At 41.2% G+C, this 22,126-nt stretch overlaps 1 protein-coding gene across 1 annotated transcript in view; it reads left to right on the top strand.

The window, feature by feature from the left end:
- Positions 1-3: 3 nt before the first annotated feature.
- ABCD2 (ATP-binding cassette, sub-family D (ALD), member 2) overlaps positions 4-22,126 on the top strand; it is a gene marked incomplete at its 5' end in the record, with an annotated part of 44,193 nt that continues 22,070 nt past the window's right edge. The window contains 6 exons of the mRNA XM_010149784.1: positions 4-765; positions 2,120-2,300; positions 5,953-6,074; positions 8,970-9,138; positions 12,144-12,238; positions 13,882-14,027. Coding sequence (XP_010148086.1) covers positions 4-765; positions 2,120-2,300; positions 5,953-6,074; positions 8,970-9,138; positions 12,144-12,238; positions 13,882-14,027 — 1,475 coding nt within the window. The remainder of the gene's footprint in view (positions 766-2,119; positions 2,301-5,952; positions 6,075-8,969; positions 9,139-12,143; positions 12,239-13,881; positions 14,028-22,126) is intronic.

Here is a 22,126-nt window from a genome sequence, read left to right as displayed (position 1 = left end):
GATGCCGGCCGGGCCGAAGGGGCCCGGGAGGCGCCGCACCGCGCCGGCAAAGCCTCCCCGGCGGTCAACGCGGAATTTTTCAAGCAGCTGCTGGAACTTCGCAAGCTGTTCTTCCCAAAGCTGGTGAGCGCCGAGCTGGGCTTGCTCTGCCTCCACTCGGTCGCTCTGGTGTCCCGGACCTTCCTCTCCATCTATGTGGCAGCCCTCGATGGGAAGATTGTGAAGAGCATCGTGGAAAAAAAGCCCAGGAGCTTTGTCTTCAAGTTAATCAAATGGCTGATGATTGCGATCCCCGCCACGTTCGTGAACAGCACCATACGGTACCTGGAGTGCAAGCTGGCCCTCGCCTTCCGCACGCGCCTGGTGGATCACGCCTATGAGACCTACTTTGCCAACCAGACTTACTACAGAGTGATCAGCATGGACGGGCGGCTGGCCAACCCTGACCAGTCCCTCACCGAGGACATCATGATGTTCTCGCAGTCCGTGGCGCATCTCTACTCCAACCTCACCAAGCCCATCCTGGATGTCGTGCTCACCTCCTACACCCTCATCCGCACAGCGCGGTCGCGGGGCGCGAACCCCATCGGGCCCACGCTCCTGGCTGGGCTCGTCGTCTACGCTACGGCCCGCGTGCTCAAAGCCTGCTCTCCCAAGTTTGGCAAGCTGGTGGCCGAGGAGGCGCACAAGAAGGGCTACCTGCGCTTCATGCATTCGCGCATCATTGCCAATGTGGAAGAGATAGCGTTTTACCGAGGGCACAAGGTAAGCAGGAGAGAAGTTGGAGGGTGGTGGGGTTGCTTCTGCAGTGCCGGAGCCAACCGTGCTTCCCCTCCTGCCCTCCCCGAGGACTTTGGGTCCCTCCGACATTTAAACCTGTTTACAGCTGGCACTTCCCGTTTCCTAGGAAAATACAGCCTCACAGGCGGTGTCTGGGGGGAGCCGAACGTGGTTCCCCTGTGCTCTGACAGTGTTCCTGTTTTGCAGCTGCATCCTATGCTTTTCTAGAAAGCTAATCTCGGTTTTACCCCCACCCAGTCCATTCCGCTTAACTTTTCCAGGCTTTTCTTTTTTTACCCGTCTGTGAACCACCACGTTTAATGCTGCAGAAATTGCAACCAGGGCGCACCAGAAAGTCTGAGGGAAAACTCTGTGATAGCACAGAGAGTACTACAACCTTTGACACTTTTACATAGCTATGCAGAGATGTAGTCATCGGAGTCTTAAAATAGCTTAAGTACGGTACTTCAGCAGTCAGTTACATAAACTAGTGACTTGTTTCAAAGCCACCTTATTAAGGAACCCCTCATATTTTATTAGAAGTATATTTTGATTGTAACACCTTTCAAACACGATTTGGGGAGGGGGAAGTAAAAAAGTAGTTGTTTCATGTAAGGTGAAAATGAAAGCTGGAAACCAGTCTGAAGTACTACTCTTTCAGTCCAAACAATGATTATATAATGTAAATGGTTTATTTTGGAGGAGCAGTCATTCTCAAAAGCTGCCTGTAATAATGTTTTAAGTGTAGCTAAATTAAACCTTTTTTTCAATTCCTACATATACTTGCATGAACTGAATGTATATTGACTTGCAACTGTCTTTGACTTATTAAACCTCTTAGGATAGGTCTCTCTTCCTCCAGACTACTTGCAAAACCAAGCAGGGATCAGCTCTGCAACTTTAAATCATTGGAGATAATTGAGCCCCAAACGCTTTCCAGTGTGAGGAGTTTCAGTTGCTGTGATACCCTACAGGTGCAGCTTCATTAAAAGGACGTGGAATCAACCTTATTTTGGCTGTTAGGATCAGCTGTTCTGACTGCCTTGTATGTGTTCTTGTATATATCAGAGATCTTAAAAAATCTGAAACCCCGCCAATGTGTTGTTGAGGGATGATTGTGTAAATAAGAACCAGGTCCATCAACTTCATAAAGCTGCGAGCTTTTGCTGAGAGACTGCAGCACTGTGAAAATGAAGTACCATGAAGCAGATGTGACTCAGAAATCACAGCTCTGGGTGTGATCTGGGTATCCGATTATTTCATGCGTGTATGTGAACGTGTCTTGTATGACCTGTGCGTCTTTGTTGCATTGAATAAATGTTTTATTTTTTAACTGTAGGTAGAAATGAAACAACTGCAAAAAAGCTACAAGGCTTTGGCAGATCAAATGAATCTCATTTTGTCCAAACGCTTATGGTACATCATGATAGAGCAGTTCCTGATGAAGTATGTCTGGAGTAGCTGTGGCATGATTATGGTCGCTGTGCCCATCATCACCGCAACGGGATTTGCAGATGGCGGTAATACCATTTTTTGCTTAATTTCTAAATGTTTCTTGAAAGTTATGTCCTCAGAAGACTGTACTTCCCCTGAACGCTGTTCATATTTATTTATTATTCAGGGTTTATTAGTGTCTCTGTCTTCTGCGTAACTTTGAGGCATAGCGAGTCAGCTGAGGAAAGGGCACTGCAAAAGAGCCAACTTTGAACATAAGACTGATAAAGAGCATGAATTCAGGACTTAGAGTGTCCTTGTGTCACATGAGATTATGATATTTGCAGTCCTTTTCCACTGGCAACTCTTGGGATGGCAGGATGACTTTTGCAGCATCGTCTGCTACTCTACAAAATGGTACTATTAACTTTCTTAGAGTGTTTATCTCCTTCCATAAACCATAGTGTAATTATAGGTAATTATTCTCTTATGTGCTGACCTGTTAGGAACCAATGTTTTTACCTGATTCCCTGGAAGAAGAGAAGGTGAAGTTCAGATTCAGAGCTTGGAGGGTATCATTTTTGACATTCTGTCACAACTTTCCAGGAAGTGAAATGAGACTCGAGTAGTGTTGTTATCGCAGATGCTATTAAAAAAAAAAAAAGAGAGCAGAAAGAAAGGTAATTAAGGGTAGTGAAAGACAAGTGGGGAAGTTTGCTTCAACAGGCTTCCTTATGCACAATTAGAACTTACACATTCCATAGGATTCTTTAAGCACAGCTCCTACAGTGTCTGCAAAAAGATCAGCTCTAAGTTGGGTAGTACGTTTAATCAGGAATGTGTGAATTGTTCTCTGTGCAGGTCTTGGTAGCTGTATTCCAAATTAGGGCTGTCCAGCTGGACAAGCTTGGTTCTAGCTGTAGGATGGCTTCATGCAGCCCCCATGGTTTAGCTTACTTGCAGTTTTGTCAGTACACAGCTGGGTGTTCAGCTCTCTGGGCTGCTCCCCATCACATGGCTTAGGAGGGCGCTATGTCAGGACCCTGGCTCACATCCTGGTAACAGCTTCAAAAATATCAGGAGGTCCTATTCCAAACAGAAGGGTTTGTACAAAGCCATTTCATCTCACAGTGAAGGTTATCAGCAAGACAGAAAAGAGTCTTTCTGCTAACATGGGAATGAGTACAGGCAAGAAAAAGGTTGTTTAACCATACATTCTAATTATCTCCTTGGTATTACAGCATGATTAATAAAAAAGATTCATATTCATGCTAAACTAAATAGCATTCCTTTTACTCATGAGTACTCTTTTGATAAATACTTTTCTAATGTGGGAGAAAAGAAAGACACAGTGATGGCTGATGTTGTAAAGCGGAGGAATATTTGCCACCAGCAATGTAAAATGTTAAAGCACAGGGCTTATTATGGAGACCTGAGGCATATCATAATGATGGATCACAAACATAATACTGACAAATCAACGCTGTGAAGACCAGTTTGAGGTGTAACAGGTATTCAAAGAATCAAGCAGACCTCAGCTTACCATTGACATGCTTGGGAAGACAGCGCTTTGCGCCTCAGCAGGTCAGATGCAAGTTTGTTCAAATCTGAAGGGACAGATAGTGGATTTATTACTTTAGGATACATCACCAGAATCAGGATATGCACAAAACTGGTACCGTGGCCAGTCCTGAGACTAAAGGGGTGAAGCAATAGATTTTGCACACTTCTTCAGAGGGGGAAAAAAAAGTAAAAAAATAATCCTGCAATAAAAAGAAAAAATAATCTTCTATGACTGTGATATTTCTGACTGAAATTTGCTAATCCTGTTACATATTTCAGGGAAGAAATTAACTAGCAAAGCCAAGATTCCCATTTGATGACATTTCATGTTCTTTTTGTATTAAAGGATTGGTGTTCCAAATGTTGTGTCTCTCATCAGTTTCTGGAAAGTAACTATTTTTGGAAGCAAGACTTTGATTTCTCTAGACACATGAACACTTATCTTTGTTTGTAAAACAAGTATGACTATCAATTACACAAATAAAGATGAAAAGGAAAATGTTAGGTTCTGCATGAAACAGAGACAGCCTGTCTGCCTTGTTACAATGCACCACTTCTTCAACCGCAGGAGGCCAGCCGTATGAAAAATGTTTTGGATGAAAAATTCCAGAAAAATAATCTTGGTGGGTTAAGCATGTAGTGTAAGAGCTTGTGTTTTGGAATGGTGAAATGCTTATAAATTCTGTATCTTAATTTTTAAAAAAACCTCGAAAGTTTGCCTAAGATGACGGATGCAGCGGGTTGTAGAGCTCTCTCAGGTCTTGCTAGCTGAGCTAGCCTGGGTGCTGGAAGCAGCCCTCCATAAATTCTGCATTTACATACAGGAGAGATGCTGCTTTTTATGTTTCCCCTTAAATAAGTGTGCCTCGTGTCTCAGGTGGCTAGATTACATACAACTAGTTGGCAGTGTACTGGTGGTGTATAATTTAAGCTAAAAAATTTGAACCTGTATTTCAATTAATTACGATTCATAAAACTGAGACCAGAAAGAGTAACATATAGATGGTGTGTATATATATGTACCTGCAAAATTATGATGTAGGAATTTAGAAGAAGTTTTTCCTAAATTATCCATAGTGTATTTCAGTGATTCAGATGTATTTATGTAAGGATAGCTTTATGAATGTGTAAATGAAAACAATATAATATTTAGATTTTAGTGATAAAGACAGAAAGATATATCTGGCTGCATGTAGATTTCTAGACACCAGATTTCTAGAATCTGATCTTGTCAGGGAGGTGAGACAACTACTCAACAAGTAAAATTATTGATTGCTATACTCTTGCATTGCTTGACTTAGTCTGTAAAATTTACAGTTGCATTACACCTGCAGGGAACTCCCAGTTTTCCATGACCCTAAGCACTGCACAAACATCACAGGATGTTAACAATTGCTAATACAGGAGTTGCCACACTGGAGCCACCTATTCTTCTGCCTAGCCTGATGCCTAGCAGCAGTTTAGCTTAAAAAACAAACTTTAAAAAAAATTTAGAAAAAAAAAATATCCATACCCTGTACTGCAACAGACTTAACTTTATACATGTCTCTATATATTGGTTGTGTGATGCACAAAACCCTTGAGACCATTAATTCTAAATCTTATATGTGAAAAATCTTTAGAAGTATTTTATGATGCACTGTCTGGTGTGTTTTTTTTTTTGTAGATGCAACTGTAATACTGAAACAACATTCAGTCTTAAAATATTCATCCACTTCTCTTTTGATCTTGTTTCCTTCAAGAAGCAAGCATTGCAAATTGACTGGTGTATAAATCTGTGGGTCATCTGGTAGCAAGAGTACACATAGATATGTTAAATGTAAACATACATATTTCTCACATATCTTCTATAATTTCTGCTGCTGTTTTCTCCTCTCCTGTTGCTGCTGACATGTTCTTAGGAGACATCTGCTTTCTTTGGAGCAAGAGTTTTCTTGCTAATAGGATGCAGTGTTATAAACAAAGCATGACAGCTTTGTTCTGGGGTCAGGTGAAGAGAGAAACTGTGTTGTGTGGGAGAGGTATCCTATTTAAACCATGCCTTTGCTTCCCTATAGAAATAAAATCATGTTGCCCAATTTCCATCAGTATAAATGTTTCTTTTTAACCAAAGTCAGGAAGTAAGATAATTCTCAGAAGAATGTTTTAACAGAAAACTTGTATTTTTACTTTTAGAATTGGAAGATGGCCAGAAACAGGCTATGGTTAGTGAAAGAACAGAAGCTTTTACTACATCACGAAACTTGCTAATCTCTGGAGCAGATGCTATTGAAAGGATTATGTCTTCATACAAAGAGGTACTGTACATCTGTCATACACGAAACAGAGGAGGAAAAAACCAGTAAAACATAATTCACATTTAATATTTTTAAAAAGTGCAGTTTTTAAAGGCAAATTCTATTGCAGCTAAATCCATGGAGATCTTGGATAGTTTGATCTTTAGAGTTAAGTCCACAAAGAGTTTAAAGTGCACAGCTGCCAGTATGATGCAACATGTAAATGTAATTTTTAATACCTGTGTTCAGGTGCCATCAGAGAGCAATAAAAGTTCATGGAATGTGAGTACTAAAGGTTAGGATTCCTCCTCTGTTTGGAGCACAGACCTGAATTCAGTCTGCCTCCAGTGTATTGGGGCACTTCTGTTGGAAGTGTGTCACGTTTTGTATGAAACACAAAGAGAATTGATTACTTCTTTCCTGGCCACCTAAACCGTAGGGTTCTTTTCAGTATCTGGTGAACCTGTTAAACTGTAAGAAATATGGAAAATAGTGAAATTTTAGCAGGAAAAAATCCACCTTGGGAGAGCACATAGTCTAGAAATACGGGATGTTCATCTGGAAGATCAGAGATGTTGTTTCAGGTCCTTACCCAAATTCCAGTAAAGTTGAGCTTTCTTCTATGGTCTGTCTTGGGGATTTCTCTAGGTGCTGGCTGTAAAGCCAAAGAAAAGTGAGGCAGCACTGTTTTTCTGCTCAATGTTTTCTTCTGAGTGCTGGTTTTGCATTTGTTAATCGGGTTTTGCTTGTCCCTTTGGTGGGGATCCCTTTTCCCAGCACAGCGCGAGGAGGCACGCATTAGCTAGGCAGCTGATCAAAGACTATGGATTCCGTTACTTGGAATCCAGCCATAATAGCTACAGCTTTGTCAGTTGGAGGAGGAGGGGTAGTTTGGCGCCTCTGACAAAGCCACAGTCTGTGTTTTTTTCAGAAGGAGTTCTGATGGACTGTGATTTTTACCTATGCTCCTTTAGTTGTCCCCTCTGCTCTGAAGATGCTGCCAGATTAACCTACTAATGCCATTTCTATTTTATTTGCAGCATTTAAGTCATTTATGTAATGAGGACTTACAAACACTGTGGTTTGATTTTTTGGAAGCAAAAATACCCACAGAGTAGTATGCAAACTCACTTTGTTTATAACACGGTGAGACTTTAATCCAGACATTATGGGATCAAAGATGAATTGTATGAATTCCCATTTCCATTCCAAATTTTACATTTGGGCTTCTCTTCAGGAGGCACTGTGGTACCTTAACCACATTGTCATTCCCATTTCGTGATTCAGGCAGTTTCCAAAGGACAGTACTCTGAAGTACGCTTCCGTCCACTTCACGTGGTAGTGAAGTTTCAGTTCTTGCCCACCTGATCCACCAACGCAGCCTCCTTCCAGTCAGTGTAATTCAGTGTGTAGTTGAGGTGGGCTCAACTTTCCTCTGCAGGTCAATAGTTTAGATGGTATTATTTAGTGTTATGACAAAGCAAGTTGCTAGGGTCGTGGTTGAGAAACTTACTACAAGCTACGTTTCTTCTGGGGCACAGTTAGTACAAGTTTTGTTCATCACATGCAGGATTCTCTCTCTCCATCAAATGCCACTGCTGACGCTGTGTGGAGCACTCTGCCCTGGCATGGGCTGCCGCTGAAATTGCCAGAAGGACTGTGGAGCATGGTGTTACAGCTCCTGTGTGCTACCTGCTGCCTCAAGCACCCAACACTTTTTGCAGCTGTTGATGCAGTTACCAGTAGTGCAAACCGACGTACAGCTGACAGAGTTGAAACACTGACCAATGACTCTTTTTAAACTGAGCTTTTTGAGAGGTTGTATATTTGTTAACCTGCAGTGGAGTGATGGCCATGTGGCCACAACTAGCGCTCACTTCTGAATCTGGCACAAATAGTGACATTTCCAGAGGATTTTGTAACGTGATTGTGCGCGCCATAGCAGGTGAACTCAGCCATAGGGTGTATGTGTTTAACCCCAGCAAGCTAATGATTTTAAAATCGTGAACTCATTTTCTTACTATTCTTGCCTTGCTCTTTGCATTTAGTATAAAAATTCATCCTTTTAAGACCATCTAATAAAAGATTTTTAATAAGGTGCCCAGGTGTAATTCTTTGCTGCCAGCAGGTGGAGGCAGTTCTTTGGGAGCTCTTGGTGGTGTTGCTGCCCACGAGTAGGAAGTTATCAGGTCCAGAGATCTATTGTTTCTGTCTTCACCAGGTGGGAATTGTGACAAAAGGACCATGAAAAGGAGAAAGCCTTTTAAGAGACCTCTCCATCTTAAAAATGCCCAGTTTGAATCCAGGGTCTCAGATTTAGCTGTGGTGCGCCTGACAGAAGAGTAATGTCTTTTTTGTACCATGTTTTAGATTAGGATGCTCTGGTGCTGCCTGTTTTACACAGGAAAGCACACTTTTCCCACAGGAGGTTTCAGGAATACAGGAAAGTAAACATAAATAATTATAGATGCCAATTTTTCTGACTTTTGTGGACCTTTATTTTGCTGGCAAATGCAGAGATTTTGTTTTTCTCTTTTATGATAGGCTCTCTATTTTCAGATATGCTAATAGCTATTCTCTGCTGGTTGAAGCCTCTACTGATTCACGGAAAAGAGCAGTTTGTGCAACCTTCTTACTTACTGGAACGATCATAGCTTACGTTAGCTGAAATCTGTCCCCCTCAAACCATCCTTGTCTGCTGGCTGGTGGGAGCTGTGGGTGGCATGTGGGTTAACATAGAATCTCAAGGAAGAAAAATTGATAGGCGTCAAAAAGCACATCATGATCCTTCCAGAGTAACATTTGAGAAGCACTGACGCAGAATAGCTGGGAATGTCTTCCATGAATCTTTGGCCACACATTTAATTTATAGAATTTGCAAAGTTGAACTGAAATGAGGTGTTTGTTGTTTCTCAGGTTACTGAGCTAGCAGGCTACACCGCCCGTGTCTACAACATGTTCTCTGTCTTTGATGAGGTGAAGAGAGGCATCTACAAAAGAACTGCTGTTATTCAAGGGTCTGAAAGCAACAGCAAGAATGAAGATAAAGCAGAATTACACATCGATGGGCCCTTAGAAATCAAAGGTAATTAATTCGTATTTGTATGTATTTCCCTGTGTGTGAGGCTGGTGCAGTGGGACAGGAGGTGAACAGAGGGTTTGTTTCTACAACAAATCAGCCTCTCAATACCCCAGAGACCATGTTGCCTTCCATTTTATCCTCCTGCTGTTTTGTAACTGTGCTTTTGCAATACTTTTCTAATACACAAATTTGCTCAAATGTTTTTTGTGGAAATTTTCAATGAAAAAGACATTTCAACTATACTGTTATTGGTGGTGGTAGTATTATTCTTACATGGACAGTGCCTGCTTTCCTCAGACAATTTTTTCAGAAAACTGAGACTGTAACATTTTCATCTTCAAATGCCACATTAATTTGTTTGGGGAAACAAACAGGTTGATTCAGTAATTTTTGATGCAAACACTACATTGTTTTCAGCACCTGAAAATCAGCCTGTGTTCATTTTTTCATAGTTTTGTGGAAATTTTTAACTGAAAATGATCTGACAACTACCCTTCCCTCACCTCCCAAATGATTTGAACAATATATGCCTTATCCCTCCTATCCCTATCCTGTATCTTTCTGGTGCCACGGTCTTTCTCTCTCCACTCTCCCCAGAGCATTTGCTGTGTACATCCATTTCTTATTGAGGTCCATTATGTGTCATCTCTCTTTTCTTCTTGTATACAGCTTCTCTCTGAGGTACTTAAAGGCAGTTGTTGCAATGGGCTTTTCCCAGTTTTCCCAACAGAGACCTTAGGCTTCTCCCCTCTGTTGTGTTGAAAAGCTTCATCCCCTCTCTTTGGGCTTTGAAAACTTAAACTTCGGTAGAGTTGAAGGCACCACGGTGCTCTTTATGAAGTACCTTCTTTCAGCAATTTCAACAGTGCTGCCCTTCAGCACAGATTTCTCAAAGGTCCTCTGAGAAGGTTCTTCATAACAAACAGCCTGATGCGGCGTGGTGGGTAGCTGTGGAAATAGCCAGTGTCTTAATCTTGTCAATCTTGGTTAACATTTGGCTGACATTAAAAGAAAGGACATTTTATAACTGTTACATTTTGTCGTGTTTCACAAGGTTTGTAGTTCTTGGAGCAACAAGGCTATCTGGGGACTCTTCTTAGATGACTGTTTTAAAAACAAAACCAAATACAGTTCAGGTTTGCAAACATGCTGTTCACGTTCCCTTTTGGTCTAGTATACTTATAGCCCACTCCTGTTTTCTCTCAGCCTCTTCCCAAGATTTGATTCCACTACAGTCACCCATTTCATCCAGCTTGAATTCCTCCTGAGTCCTGGTGACTAGTGTTTGCTCCTGAGTGGTTGTTGGTTCTCAGAGGCAGCTAGCCAAGACCAAGCATTGTGCACAGGGGCTTAAGTAGAATTTAGGCCAGATGAATCTGGGCCACAGGCTCCACACTTTTTATGACAAGTCCTATTGTAATCCTGTTTTTTCTCCTTTCTTTTGGTCTTGATACTTCAGAAATCACTGCAAAGTGGATTTGTATGTGGATAAAAGTACACGTGCTCACATACATATATCTGTCTGTGTTGTTAGAAAAGAAAAATCTTAATTTTCAGCTTCCCCAAGGGCTCTTTGACCATGTACTACTAATTTCCTTTTGAATCACCCAGTACAAGTTTATGTGACTAAGGGATGTATGTTTTGTGCCTTACATTTACTGTTGTCAATAACAGCATTGTGAAAATATGAAAACTCTTAGAATATTTTAACAGATAACAATACTGCCTTATACAGAGTGTGTCTAATAATTCAGAATTTTAAAGTTGAAATAGAATTTTGTACATCTTGTACAAATACTGCTAAAGTTGGAGTCAAACACTGAAGTTAGGAAATTAGAATTAAGTTTACTCAATGCTTACTTTTTTTGTCATAGATTTGTTTTAACTAGAATTTCCCCACTGTATCCAAGTTTGGTTTTGGTTCCCCCCCCTCCCCGCCCCCCCAGCCTATGGTCTTATTGGACACCACAGAATTGTTTTATTTAGAACTTATTTTAGGAAAAAAAGAACGCTTGAGGTGATACATGGCACAGAAATTTTTGCCCAGGTTTTTATAGTTGTCAAAGTCAGAAGCAATTGAACAAAGAGCCTTTTAATGGAAAATGTAGAACTAACCTTAAATGAAGGAAATGTTACTAGATCTGTTTGTAATAAACACAACTTTTTCGTAGTTCCTTTTTTCTCTGTTCAGATTAGTCTAAGCTATAAAATGATCAGCCTTCTAATACAAAGAGAAATCTCTCTCCTTTGCATCTTGTCTGTAAAGGTAATTTCTGGTATTTGTCTAGAGGAGCCCAGTTGTTTGGATTCTGTTAGAGAAGCCCATTAACAGGCAATTGAGAATTTAGAGTTGATTTCACTTTTTTACTGTTTCCAGAAGAATTTATTTCAAAGCCCTTGTGTTGCAGAGTATCCAAATGTCCAATTGAGATTGTATATTTACATTTGCCAGAAATCCAAATAGTAAGTGTAGCTACTGGAGTGAAATGTTATATGGGTTTCTGCAAATACTTGCAAGACATGTTTACGTGTCTGTGGCTTCAAAAAGAGCTGGAAGCAAGCCATCCTTTGCTCTGGTTGCTGGACTGAACTTGGCTCTGAGTTTCAGAGCTGGTAGTGAAAGTAGATTCTGTTTTCTAACTAAATCCTCAAGAGAAGGTAAACTGGTCTGCTGGTGGCTAAGGCTGTCCTTGAACTTTTTTACTGGTTGATACTGACTGCTTATTTGAAACCAAATACCATAAACACAGCTAGAAACGTGTCTTTACAGTGCATTATATGTTTATGATCAAATTTAGGATTAATTGCATACTCTTGGCTACCTCAAGCAGTGTCTTTCTGACTAGCCAAGATTTATTATCCAGCTTTTCCACTAGGGGAACCTGGAGCACATAAAAGAGTTGTTTGAAACACCTATTCATACTTCTCTCCTCTGCACAGACACTGTCACATATCGTTGCTTAATAGAAGGTTCACAAACTCTAATTTTTAAATTTTTTTCTTTCTAGGAAAAGTTATTGATGTTGATCATGGAATTATTTGTGAAAATGTTCCTATTATTACTCCGAACGGTGATGTGGTGGTTTCCAGACTAAACTTCAAAGTAAGATGATATGCAAGAATCTTCTGATTGTTGCCATCACATTAATATAAACAGCACAGAATTCATGTACCTTATGTTAAGTACTTGGAGGAGCATATGGATAAAAGGGAAAGTCCAGAAAGGTAGGCATAGTAGCTCAATAGAGGCAGACATATGTAGTTTATGCTGCTCAAAGAAAGAGAAGAGAGGGTTTCTGGTCCTGTTTCCAGGTGAAAAACTGACCTGAGATTTTCAAAGCTGTATATGAGAATCTGCATCCATCTTTAATTTCAGTGAAATTGGGATGCTTTACTCACCTAGGCTCCTTTTAAAAGTCTGAGTTCACAGCAACAGTTGAAAAATTGAGTCCGTAGTTCCACTTGGTCACCACAAAGAGCAGTACTAACTAATAGTTGACAGCATAGTGCACGAGCCCAGCTGTGGAGTCTTTACTCAGTAAAAACTTGCACTGTTTTTAAAAAGCTCTTCCAGAAACCACTCTGTACCTGCCCATAATTTTTATGGATGACCTTTATTGAATTGCTCCCATATATATATGTTCCACTGGAGATGTTACTATTAAAAAAAAATAGTTGAAGTTATTGGAACACTAACATGAATAATTCCAGCAGCAGCTCCTTTAATTTAGCTGAAGCAGAGTGTTCTTCTTGCCAACTGTGTTGATGTAGGAATTAGCAACTAGGAGGACAGGGTCCTAGCTGTGGCAAAACTTGCAATGGCTTCAGTGTAGGAATTTCAGATTTGTAAACTTACAGCCTTATAGTGAAGGAGACACTGGCTCTGGAGACACTGAGATTTGGCTCAAGAGTCAAAACCAAGAGAAAATGCAACATGGTCACTATGTTTATGTAAAACATAGACAATGGCATTGTGATTATACACTCATGTATACGGAGGATAATATTCAAATGAGTGAAACCAAGTGCCACACAGCCAAAATAACGCTGGTAAATAAGCGGGAAAGGGCAATATGAAGTAAATTTTCCAAGTCATTTGATCGGGCTTCCATAGCTTAAATTAATATCACCAATGGGTATAGCACTGCTGCGTGCATTGTTCGTAGAATCACAGAATGGTTAGGGTTGGAAGGGACCTTAAGGACCATCTAGTTCCAACCCCCCTGCCATGGGCAGGGACACCTTCTACTAGACCAGGATGCTCAAAGCCTCGTCCAGCCCGGCCTTGAACAATTCCAGGGATGGGGCATCCACAGCTTCTCTGGGCAACCTGTTCCAGTGCCTCACCACCCTCGCTGGGAAGAACTTCTTCCTGATATCTAATCTAAACCTCCCCACTTTGAATTTAAATCCGTTACCCCTTGTCCTGTCACTACAGGCCCTAATGCAGGATCTGACCTGCATTAGAATGATTGATTCTGACTGTGGTGTATTGACATTGTGAGATAATTCAGTGTAGTTTATAGAAATACTCAGACATTATAGAAGTTATTTTCATTATTTTAGCGTACATGTTATATCTAATGTCACTGTTTCCAGAATAGTTGCATAAATGTGTGCAGGTAATTAATGAAATGGATTGATAATTTGATATAAATGCTTACGTAACTCCATTTGGGGGTCTTAGACTGTCTTGTGCCATGTACCCTGCATATTAACATCTTTGCATTTTCATTGCTATTGTAGGTGCAGGAGGGGATGAATCTTTTAATCACTGGACCCAATGGCTGTGGAAAGAGTTCGCTCTTCAGAATTTTAAGTGGTTTGTGGCCTGTGTATGAAGGAGTTCTCTACAAACCCCCACCTCAGCACATGTTTTATATACCACAAAGGTATGTGTTTTGCTCCAGGTGATACCTTTTTTTCTAGTTACATGAATTTTGACCCTGCTTTTCTCATTTTCAATCTGTGGTACTTACAACCAAGTTAAAAGGTGGTAAGAACAACGTCAGCTGTGTGGAGAGTGCTAAAAAGAAAGTTGCCTTCTCGTTGGTGATGCAAATCTTGAGTCATTGGAAAGGGCTCACATACATTCATGCATTGGTGATGGGGCCTATGCTCCCCTGATGGCTAAAGTCCTGGATGATTGGGATCATGGGAAGAGATTAGAATCTGAAAGAAATTTGAAATAGACCTAATAGATCTTAATTCTGATTTCACTTGAAAATCAAAGATCAAAACAAGTGGGAGTGTTTTGGTTCCTAATAATTTTCAAAACTTCAACCTTTACACAAAACCCGAATCCTATCCAATATTAACTGCAGATTGCCTTTTTAATAATAATGTGCTCATTTCACTAAGGGAAACATTGCTTTTTTGTGCTTTGTTTGTATTCTGGCTTGCTGTTGGACTCTCAGAACATAATTTAATGCAATTGATTCTGGAATATCTCCTTAGAGACTTCTAACTAGGTTGTTTTGCAAAAGCAAAATCAAACGCTGAGAATCTTTGATTGCTTTCTGTAGTACGTTTCTTCCCATGGGTAAAAGAAGTATTCATGGTACAGTTTGTAGTCTTGTTTAAAAAGCACAAGCTGTTAAGCTAAATGGAAAATATTAACTGATGAGATTATCCTTGCTGCAGGTGAAGGTAACAAAGAACATTTATCTATATTTTTTTCAAATATATGTATAATGTATTGCTAGCCATTGTCATTTTTCTGAGCCATTCAAAGGTTTCATTATGGAATTTGGAGCAAAATGCTTTAATAAATGTTTTTTAAAACAATATTTCAGAATTCCCATTGTGTGGGACATTCTTAAAATCAATTTTATTCTTAAGCAGAACAAAAGCTGTTCTGAAATTTTTTTTTCTTGCAGAAAATCCTGAGTTTCATCCACATCTGTCCTCTGTGTGTCTTCTGTGTCCTCCCAGCACCTTCTTGGATCTGATGCTGGCTTGCCTATAGCCCTTCCCCTTTACTTAGGTCCCCTGTATTATGTGAAAGCAAACAGGCTCACATTGTGTTCAGGCAGATTTCCCAAGATGCTGGTTGAGGGGATTGAATCGCATCTGCTGGGTTTTCATTTCCATGAACATGGCTCTTGGTTAGCTGTTTCTCCTAACTTTGCAGTGCTGGGGGAGTTTGTGCAGCAGACCTCTTCTTTGGAACATTTCAAAGCTTTTGGTCAGAAACTGAGATTCAGCCAGCATCTTGGCAGCTCTCTGTGACCCAAGCCCTGTAGGGATTGGCATATCATCTTTGCATTGTAGGTATCCCTCAGGAGAAGGTTGCTGCTGTGATGTCTTCAGGACATCTAAGTGACATTGTCATGTTGACTCTGTGGATCTGAGTGAGCTCTGCACTCCTGGAAGGTTTTTTAGGCAGTGCAGAGGTATTCCCTTCCTAAGGCACAGAGCAGTGTCTAGGTAAATGGGGCTGTGCTGGTTTTGGCTGGGATAGAGGTAGTTGAAGCTGTGTTTTGGATTTGTGCTGAAAACAGTGTTGATAATACAGAGATGTCTTCGTTATTGCTGAGCAGTGCTTACATAGAGTCAAGGCCTTTTCTGCCTTTCACACCACCCCACCCCACCAGCAAGTAGGCTGGGGGTGCACAAGAAGTTGAGAGGGTACCCAGCCAGGACAGCTGACCCCAACTGACCAAAGGGATATTCCATACCGTATGATGTCATGCTCAACATATCAAACTGGGGGAGAAGGAAGGAGGGGGGCTGTTCAGAGTGATGGTATTTGTCTTCCCAAGTAACCATTATTCGTAATGAAGCCCTGCTTTCTGCAGTGGTTTGTAAATCCTTCTGAAGTCCCGAAATTAAAGCAGCTTGTTTTGGAAGGTCCTGCTGGTGCAACTGTGTTGCTTATTAACCCTGTGCAAATTGCTGCTTGGTCAAGATTACCTTTTATTTGGGTTTTTTTTTGGTCATAATTCTAAGACTTCTGATTGGAAGAGATAGTGCCCTGCCTACATTTCATCATGCATATGTTTCAGCATAACTCGGGTAAATTTATGTTGCAGACTGAGAGGATCTGGGAGATGGCAGACTGGTATCTCCTGGATTCAACCTACCTCACTTGTTTGTTTGGTGGGTAGGTGAAAACTGTGGTATAGCAGAAGGCTCTTGAGTTGGTGGATGTCCATTCAGAGCAGCGAGCTTGAATGACATCACTGTGTTTAAGTGTATACATTACGTTTCTGGTCTAAGAACACGGGGAAACGGCTCTTCGGGAGTGGATAGAGTTACCCTTGAGCCTGGTAAGAGCTTATTCCTGTGTGCCTGTGGCTGAATTTAATTCTGCATCAGCCTTTTTTGGGTCAAATGTAGGAACCTCATCTACACCCAGTAAATGATGGATAGTGACTACCAGTAACAAAATACTCCACAGTAGATAGGAGCTCTCTGGAAAGATCTTTTTCCTCTGTCATGTACCAGAAATGCGTGGGAAGTCGTGTCTTTGCCGAGTTCAAAAGCTACACACAAAAGTACGATTTATTAAAAAGTGAATTATTTCATTATATACTACAAGTTTTGTCAAAACTGCAAACACTTGGTAGTTGGCTGTACTTAGCATTATGTAAGCTTTAAAACAGAGCCTTAAGAGTCCCTGTCACTTTTAAGATTGCTTAGCAGCATTATACTGCTTTTGTTAGGTTTTACTGTGAATCCTTGTGAGGTTTTCTTTTTTCTTGCCTTATATAGGGCCAGGCCATGCAGAATTTGTCCTTAAATCAGTCACAGTTCTGGTGGATGCTGATGGGACAAACTGCCCTTTTTGGGGGGCAGGGAGAAGGCCAGGGATTTCTGTGAGTGTGGCTCTGCTACTGTCGATGAGGCCTGTGAAAGAGGGTGAGCAGAAGAGAGGGGGGCTTTAAGCAGCCCAGCATCATATTGGTGCCAGAAGCAGCTTGTTTTCAAGGATAAGTCAGCGCTAGGAACTGGTCATAGCTTATTGGAGCCTCAGTAACTGGCGGAGTGTGTGCTCTTACCCAGTCTTCTGTCTCCCTCTTTAGCAAAGTAAAATTGTGTTAACAACCTCTTTGCATTCCTCTTTTAATTAACTGGTCAAGAAGGTAGCATGAATGAAAAAATAAATGCTTGTGGGTGCTCTAGTTGGTAAGGAATCATGATTCAAATCAGAATTCAGAAACAGTATTTTAAATAATGTCTTTGACAAAAATGTGTAGTGGGTAGCATGAGTACTGATGCTAAAGATGTGACCACAAGATGTATATGTAGCACTTAGGGAATTAAAGAAGCAGTCAGTGCTTTCATAGTGTCTCTGAAGGTAGCCTGATTTCTGCAGGCTGTGCTCTGTTCCTACTCTGTTGGTCTTAAACATGGGAGGACACTCCATCTCTGTGGATGTAGTGAGCTCAATTCCTCCTGACATTTACTCCAGGTCTTTCTGCTCTCCAACGAAGTCTTAGCTTTTTCAGTTGTAAGAAAACACAGATTCTGTATATAAGCTCTCATTTCCTTAGTTCTTCTGCATTTGATATAAACGCCAGTAGAATTGCACACCTACGTACTTGCAGGTTACCTTGACAACACCACAAGAATATTTCTCAGTGTCTGTGCACCATAAAGCTGTAATCAGCACTGGGTTATTGACATAAATTATGAATAATTTTCTGCCAGCTGTGCCTTACTGTCTTACTTGCATGGAGGAATGTCTCTTGCAGTCTCTGTTGGTTCCATAACCTTCTGTCTTGACTCTGGAGTCTTCCTAGCACAGCATATATCTAAAAAGTCCATCAGCATTTTCTCTGTCTTTCTTGAGGACTGATTTACATTTGTAGAGTTCAGAGTAATTCTTATGCCATTGTCCTCCTTTCTCCTGGTCCACTGTTACAGTTTTTTCTCCCCAGCTTGTTTCTACTGTAACAGGTATCTTCTGAGAGGAGCGAGTTTCTCCAGTAGTATGCCTAGTTTCTCCGTAATGCTGGGTGCCATTCTCATAGATGACCAGCCCTGAACACTTTCTCAGCAGTCACAGTGACCGTCCAATTCTGTATTCTCTCTCTTTCTATTGCTCGTTCAAGTAGATCTCTAATATTTCTTTCCTCAACACCAGTCTTGCCAGATGCTAAAATGGAGGCAACCAAAGGTGCAGTAGTATCAAATGTTGTTTGTTCTTGTCCATTCAAGATTTATATACCTGTACCTTGCTGTCTTCTTACTAATGCTAGGATGGTATGGAACAATAACAGTTCAAAGGTATATCTGGCCCTTCTAAGCTACTTGTTTTTGCATACAACTGCTCTATTTCTGGTGTTTTATCTGGGGTTCCTTTACAAGTCTTTTCCTGTCTGATGGCTTTCCTTTCTGTATTCTAAAAATATCCTTGGCTACTAAACAAAATTGCATCAGCTATGAAGATACATTTCCTCTCCTTAGCTGTATTGAGTAATCCAAATATCTGATGTGATTTGCCTCAAGTAGTCCAAGGATATTCCTCATGTGCAGGAAACCAAGCAAGAATATTTCAGTTCTAAGTGACATCAATAATAAGGTGATAAAATAAAAATAATTTTTACTTTTGAGTGAAACTTTGAAGACAATAGTGTAATTCAAATGTTATCTTAAGCATGGGCGTAGTTAGTAGTGGCTACTGTCATTAAAATGTGGTTGTTATTTAAACGATTTAATCTTGCAGAATTGTTGTGTTCACTTTGAGATATGCTGTATTACGTATGAAGGTATGTGCACATGTATTGTGTGTGTATATATATGGTTCTTCTGTATTAGACTTCTTTCTTGTTAGTGTGTGTTACAGAAGTAGCCCAAATGAAGTGTTGTGTAAATATACCTGTGCGAGTTCTGTTGCCTCATCTCGTTAGATTGGCTCAAATGTCTCTCTACTGTGTTTTATTTTACACATCTTAATTTCTTGTCAGCTCGTACTGCTGTTTTTAACTATGATCCCTTTAGTTGAGTTAGCTGGAGTTAAACTGTACTGTGACTGAACATGCCAACACCGCGCTAGCAATTGTCATTGTACTGTTTTCTGATAGTACACCACAACATCAGTGTGTTCCTTCAGTACTTTGCCATCAGTTCATGTCATGCTACGTAGGTATCTACTCCCTTGTACGCCACATTTGTCATACTTGTTGTTATTGGGTTCATGGTGCAACTTATAAATATGCTCATTTCTAAAGTTCACCACTTATCTGACAGATAAGAAAAGGTCAGTGGTAGATAGTGTTAACATGAAAACATACTTCAGTTACATGCATGCTGTTTTGATACGTGTTTCCTTTAACAAATTGGCTGCTACTTTGTATCTTTTATAAATTTTTTTTTTTTTAATGAATCAGCTTAAGACAAGTTAACTCAGTTTTCTGCTGTCCATTAACAAGTGTGGCCTTGTATCTGAGAGGGCTGTTAGGCTATCTCCTTAGCCAGAGCACAGCTTCTCCTATTTCATCTTACTGGGACTCGTATAGAAATGCTTCACTTCTCCTTCGTGATTGAAGGAAGTCCTGTCTTGTCTTACCTGGAGCAGAAAAGCTCTTGTCTTGCTGCCCCATAGGTTAGCTGAAGCTTTGCCTGCCAGGATCACTGGGAGACCTCTTTGTGAGGTCTTTACACTCACAGCTGTAAAGTCTGAAGGTTTTGAATTAGGTCAGTGTGCTGGCTGATGACAGGTAATGACAGTACCTCTTGGTAGCACACTGCAAAAAGATTCATCTACACTAATAATCAGAGGTGGAAAATGGCTTTATGGATTAGCTGCTACTCCCTCTCAAGCCATGCAAGGTGCCTTCCTTCCTTGCAAGGCACAAGAGTCAGCTAATTAAAGCACAGCATACAACTCTTTTCTGTTACCGTGCAAGGAGTTGCAGAAATCCCAGACTGAAGGCTTTAGTCAGTTTGCTGCATTGGGTTTTAGTTTAGGTTTAAAATGTATTTACATAAATCCAACACTGGTCTTACAGGCTGAAACTGAACTGATGTTTGTGAAGGACTTCAGCATGCTTCTAGGGTTTTAGTCCCTCGATCCCATCAGATTAGGGGCCTGTGTGGAGCAAGCTATGGCTAAGGGAGATAACAAGAGGTCTGAACGTGGATGATGAATTGAGTTGGGTTGATGCATACTCAACTTTTACTCCATATGGAAACGAGTGCATTTCCTAGTGGGCATTTCTCTGAAGCTCAGAAGCCAGTACCACACTTCATATAAATGGAGATCCTTGTTGACAAGTTTGATTTTCTAGGGAAGTTTGGGCTTGATTCAATACAGAGATATCAGTATCATCTCTTACCTACTGGTGGTCTTCTCAGTTGATGCAAGTTGAACATGAGCCAGCAGTGTGCCCAGGTGGCCAAGAAGGCCAATGGCATCTTGGCTTGTATCAAAAACAGCGTGGCCAGCAGGTCCAGGGATGTGATTCTCCCCCTGTACTCGGCACTGGTGAGGCCGCACCTCAAGTACTGTGTTCAGTTTTGGGCCCCCCACTACAAGAAAGACATTGAGGTCCTTGAGCGTGTCCAGAGAAGGGCCGCGAAACTGGTGAAGGGTCTGGAGGATATGTCTTATGAGGAGCGACTGAGGGAACTGGGCTTGTTTAGCCTTGAGAAGAGGAGGCTGAGAGGAGACCTGATCCCTGCCTACAACTACCTGAAAGGAGGTTGTGGAGAAGTGGGTGTTGGTCTCTTCTCCCTCATGACAGATGATCGGACGAGGGGGAATGGACTCAAGCTGCGCCAGGGAGGTTCAGATTGGATGTAAGGAAGAAGTTCTTCACCGAAAGGGTTATCACACACTGGAACAGGCTGCCCAGGGACGTGGTGGAGTCACCATCCCTGGATGTGTTTAAGAGACGGGTGGATGAGGTGCTGAAAGATATGGTTTAGTGGTGGACAGATACGGTTGGACTGGATGATCTCTAAGGGCTTTTCCAACCTAGTGATTCTATGATTCTAAGTTCTGTCATTACCACCTTCTGTATAGGTGGATGGAGAGACTTCATTCTTCAGACTCAGTGGAGGTGGCTTACTTAAAGCACAATGTGGCCACTTGGTGCGAGTCAAATCTTGTTTGTGATTCATAAAAGAACTTGAACTTTTAGAGGATTGAGATCCATTCAGTGACTCACTGTATTCCTACCAAGTCACAGATACACAGAATGATAATGTTAAAGTGTTGTCAGCTGCATGGCTGATGAAATACCACAATACATATGTAACTAAAAGGTGAAATTAATTGTAATCAGAGCAACATCGCTTGTATTTTGAATATTGTTTCAGAACTAAGCACATAAATAGTGTTTGGGCTCCTTGTCATGGTTTAACCTCGTGTGCTGGTTTCAGGCAGGAGCGAGCTCCTCTCCTACACAGAGCTGGCTGGCCCACAGCAGCTGAGGGTTTTGTTTCATTCCGTTGGTACATCAGGCTCAGTGGTCAGGCTGGGTGTGCACACGGGTGGGTTTGGAAGGTACCAAAGTGGCCCTGGGGGTGGGAAGATCATTAAGGCTTCTGGGCTGGCTGATGGCTGCGTGGTTAGCTCCTTCTGTTAGCTCTTGGCACGGCTTTTATCAGAGAAGCAGCTTCTTTTTTGTGGACTGGGGGGTCAGCATTTTTTTTTTTTTTCCCCCCCTCCCTGCTCTCGGGCTCAGGGTTTTTTCTCTCTGCTCGGATTTTGTTTGCTGTTTTGAAATCTGGCTGTGTCGGTCTGCCTGTGGTGAGCTACTATATGTCATATATTCTATTTTCTGTTGGTTTAATTACTTAGTGGTAGTAGTATTGTTAGTGTCACTTTAATTTTCACTTATGTTATTAAATAGTTCTTTATTCAACTTTTCACAAGCTTTCCTTGGGTTTTTTTTTCCTCCGACTTTACTCCTGCACTGGCGGGTGGGGAGGAAGAGGTGATTGAGTGACTACGTGGTACTTAATTGCCAGATAAGGCTAAACCACAGCAATTAAGTACCACGCAGCTGCTCACTTGCCTCCCCCCTCCCCCCGTGCG

The sequence above is a fragment of the Eurypyga helias genome, unplaced genomic scaffold, assembly GCF_000690775.1.
Source record: "Eurypyga helias isolate BGI_N326 unplaced genomic scaffold, ASM69077v1 scaffold14624, whole genome shotgun sequence".
In the NCBI taxonomy this organism is placed as follows: Eukaryota; Metazoa; Chordata; class Aves; order Eurypygiformes; family Eurypygidae; genus Eurypyga; species Eurypyga helias.
The sequence above is the reverse complement of the archived record's forward strand: the minus strand, read 5'-3'. Positions and strand labels throughout refer to the sequence as shown.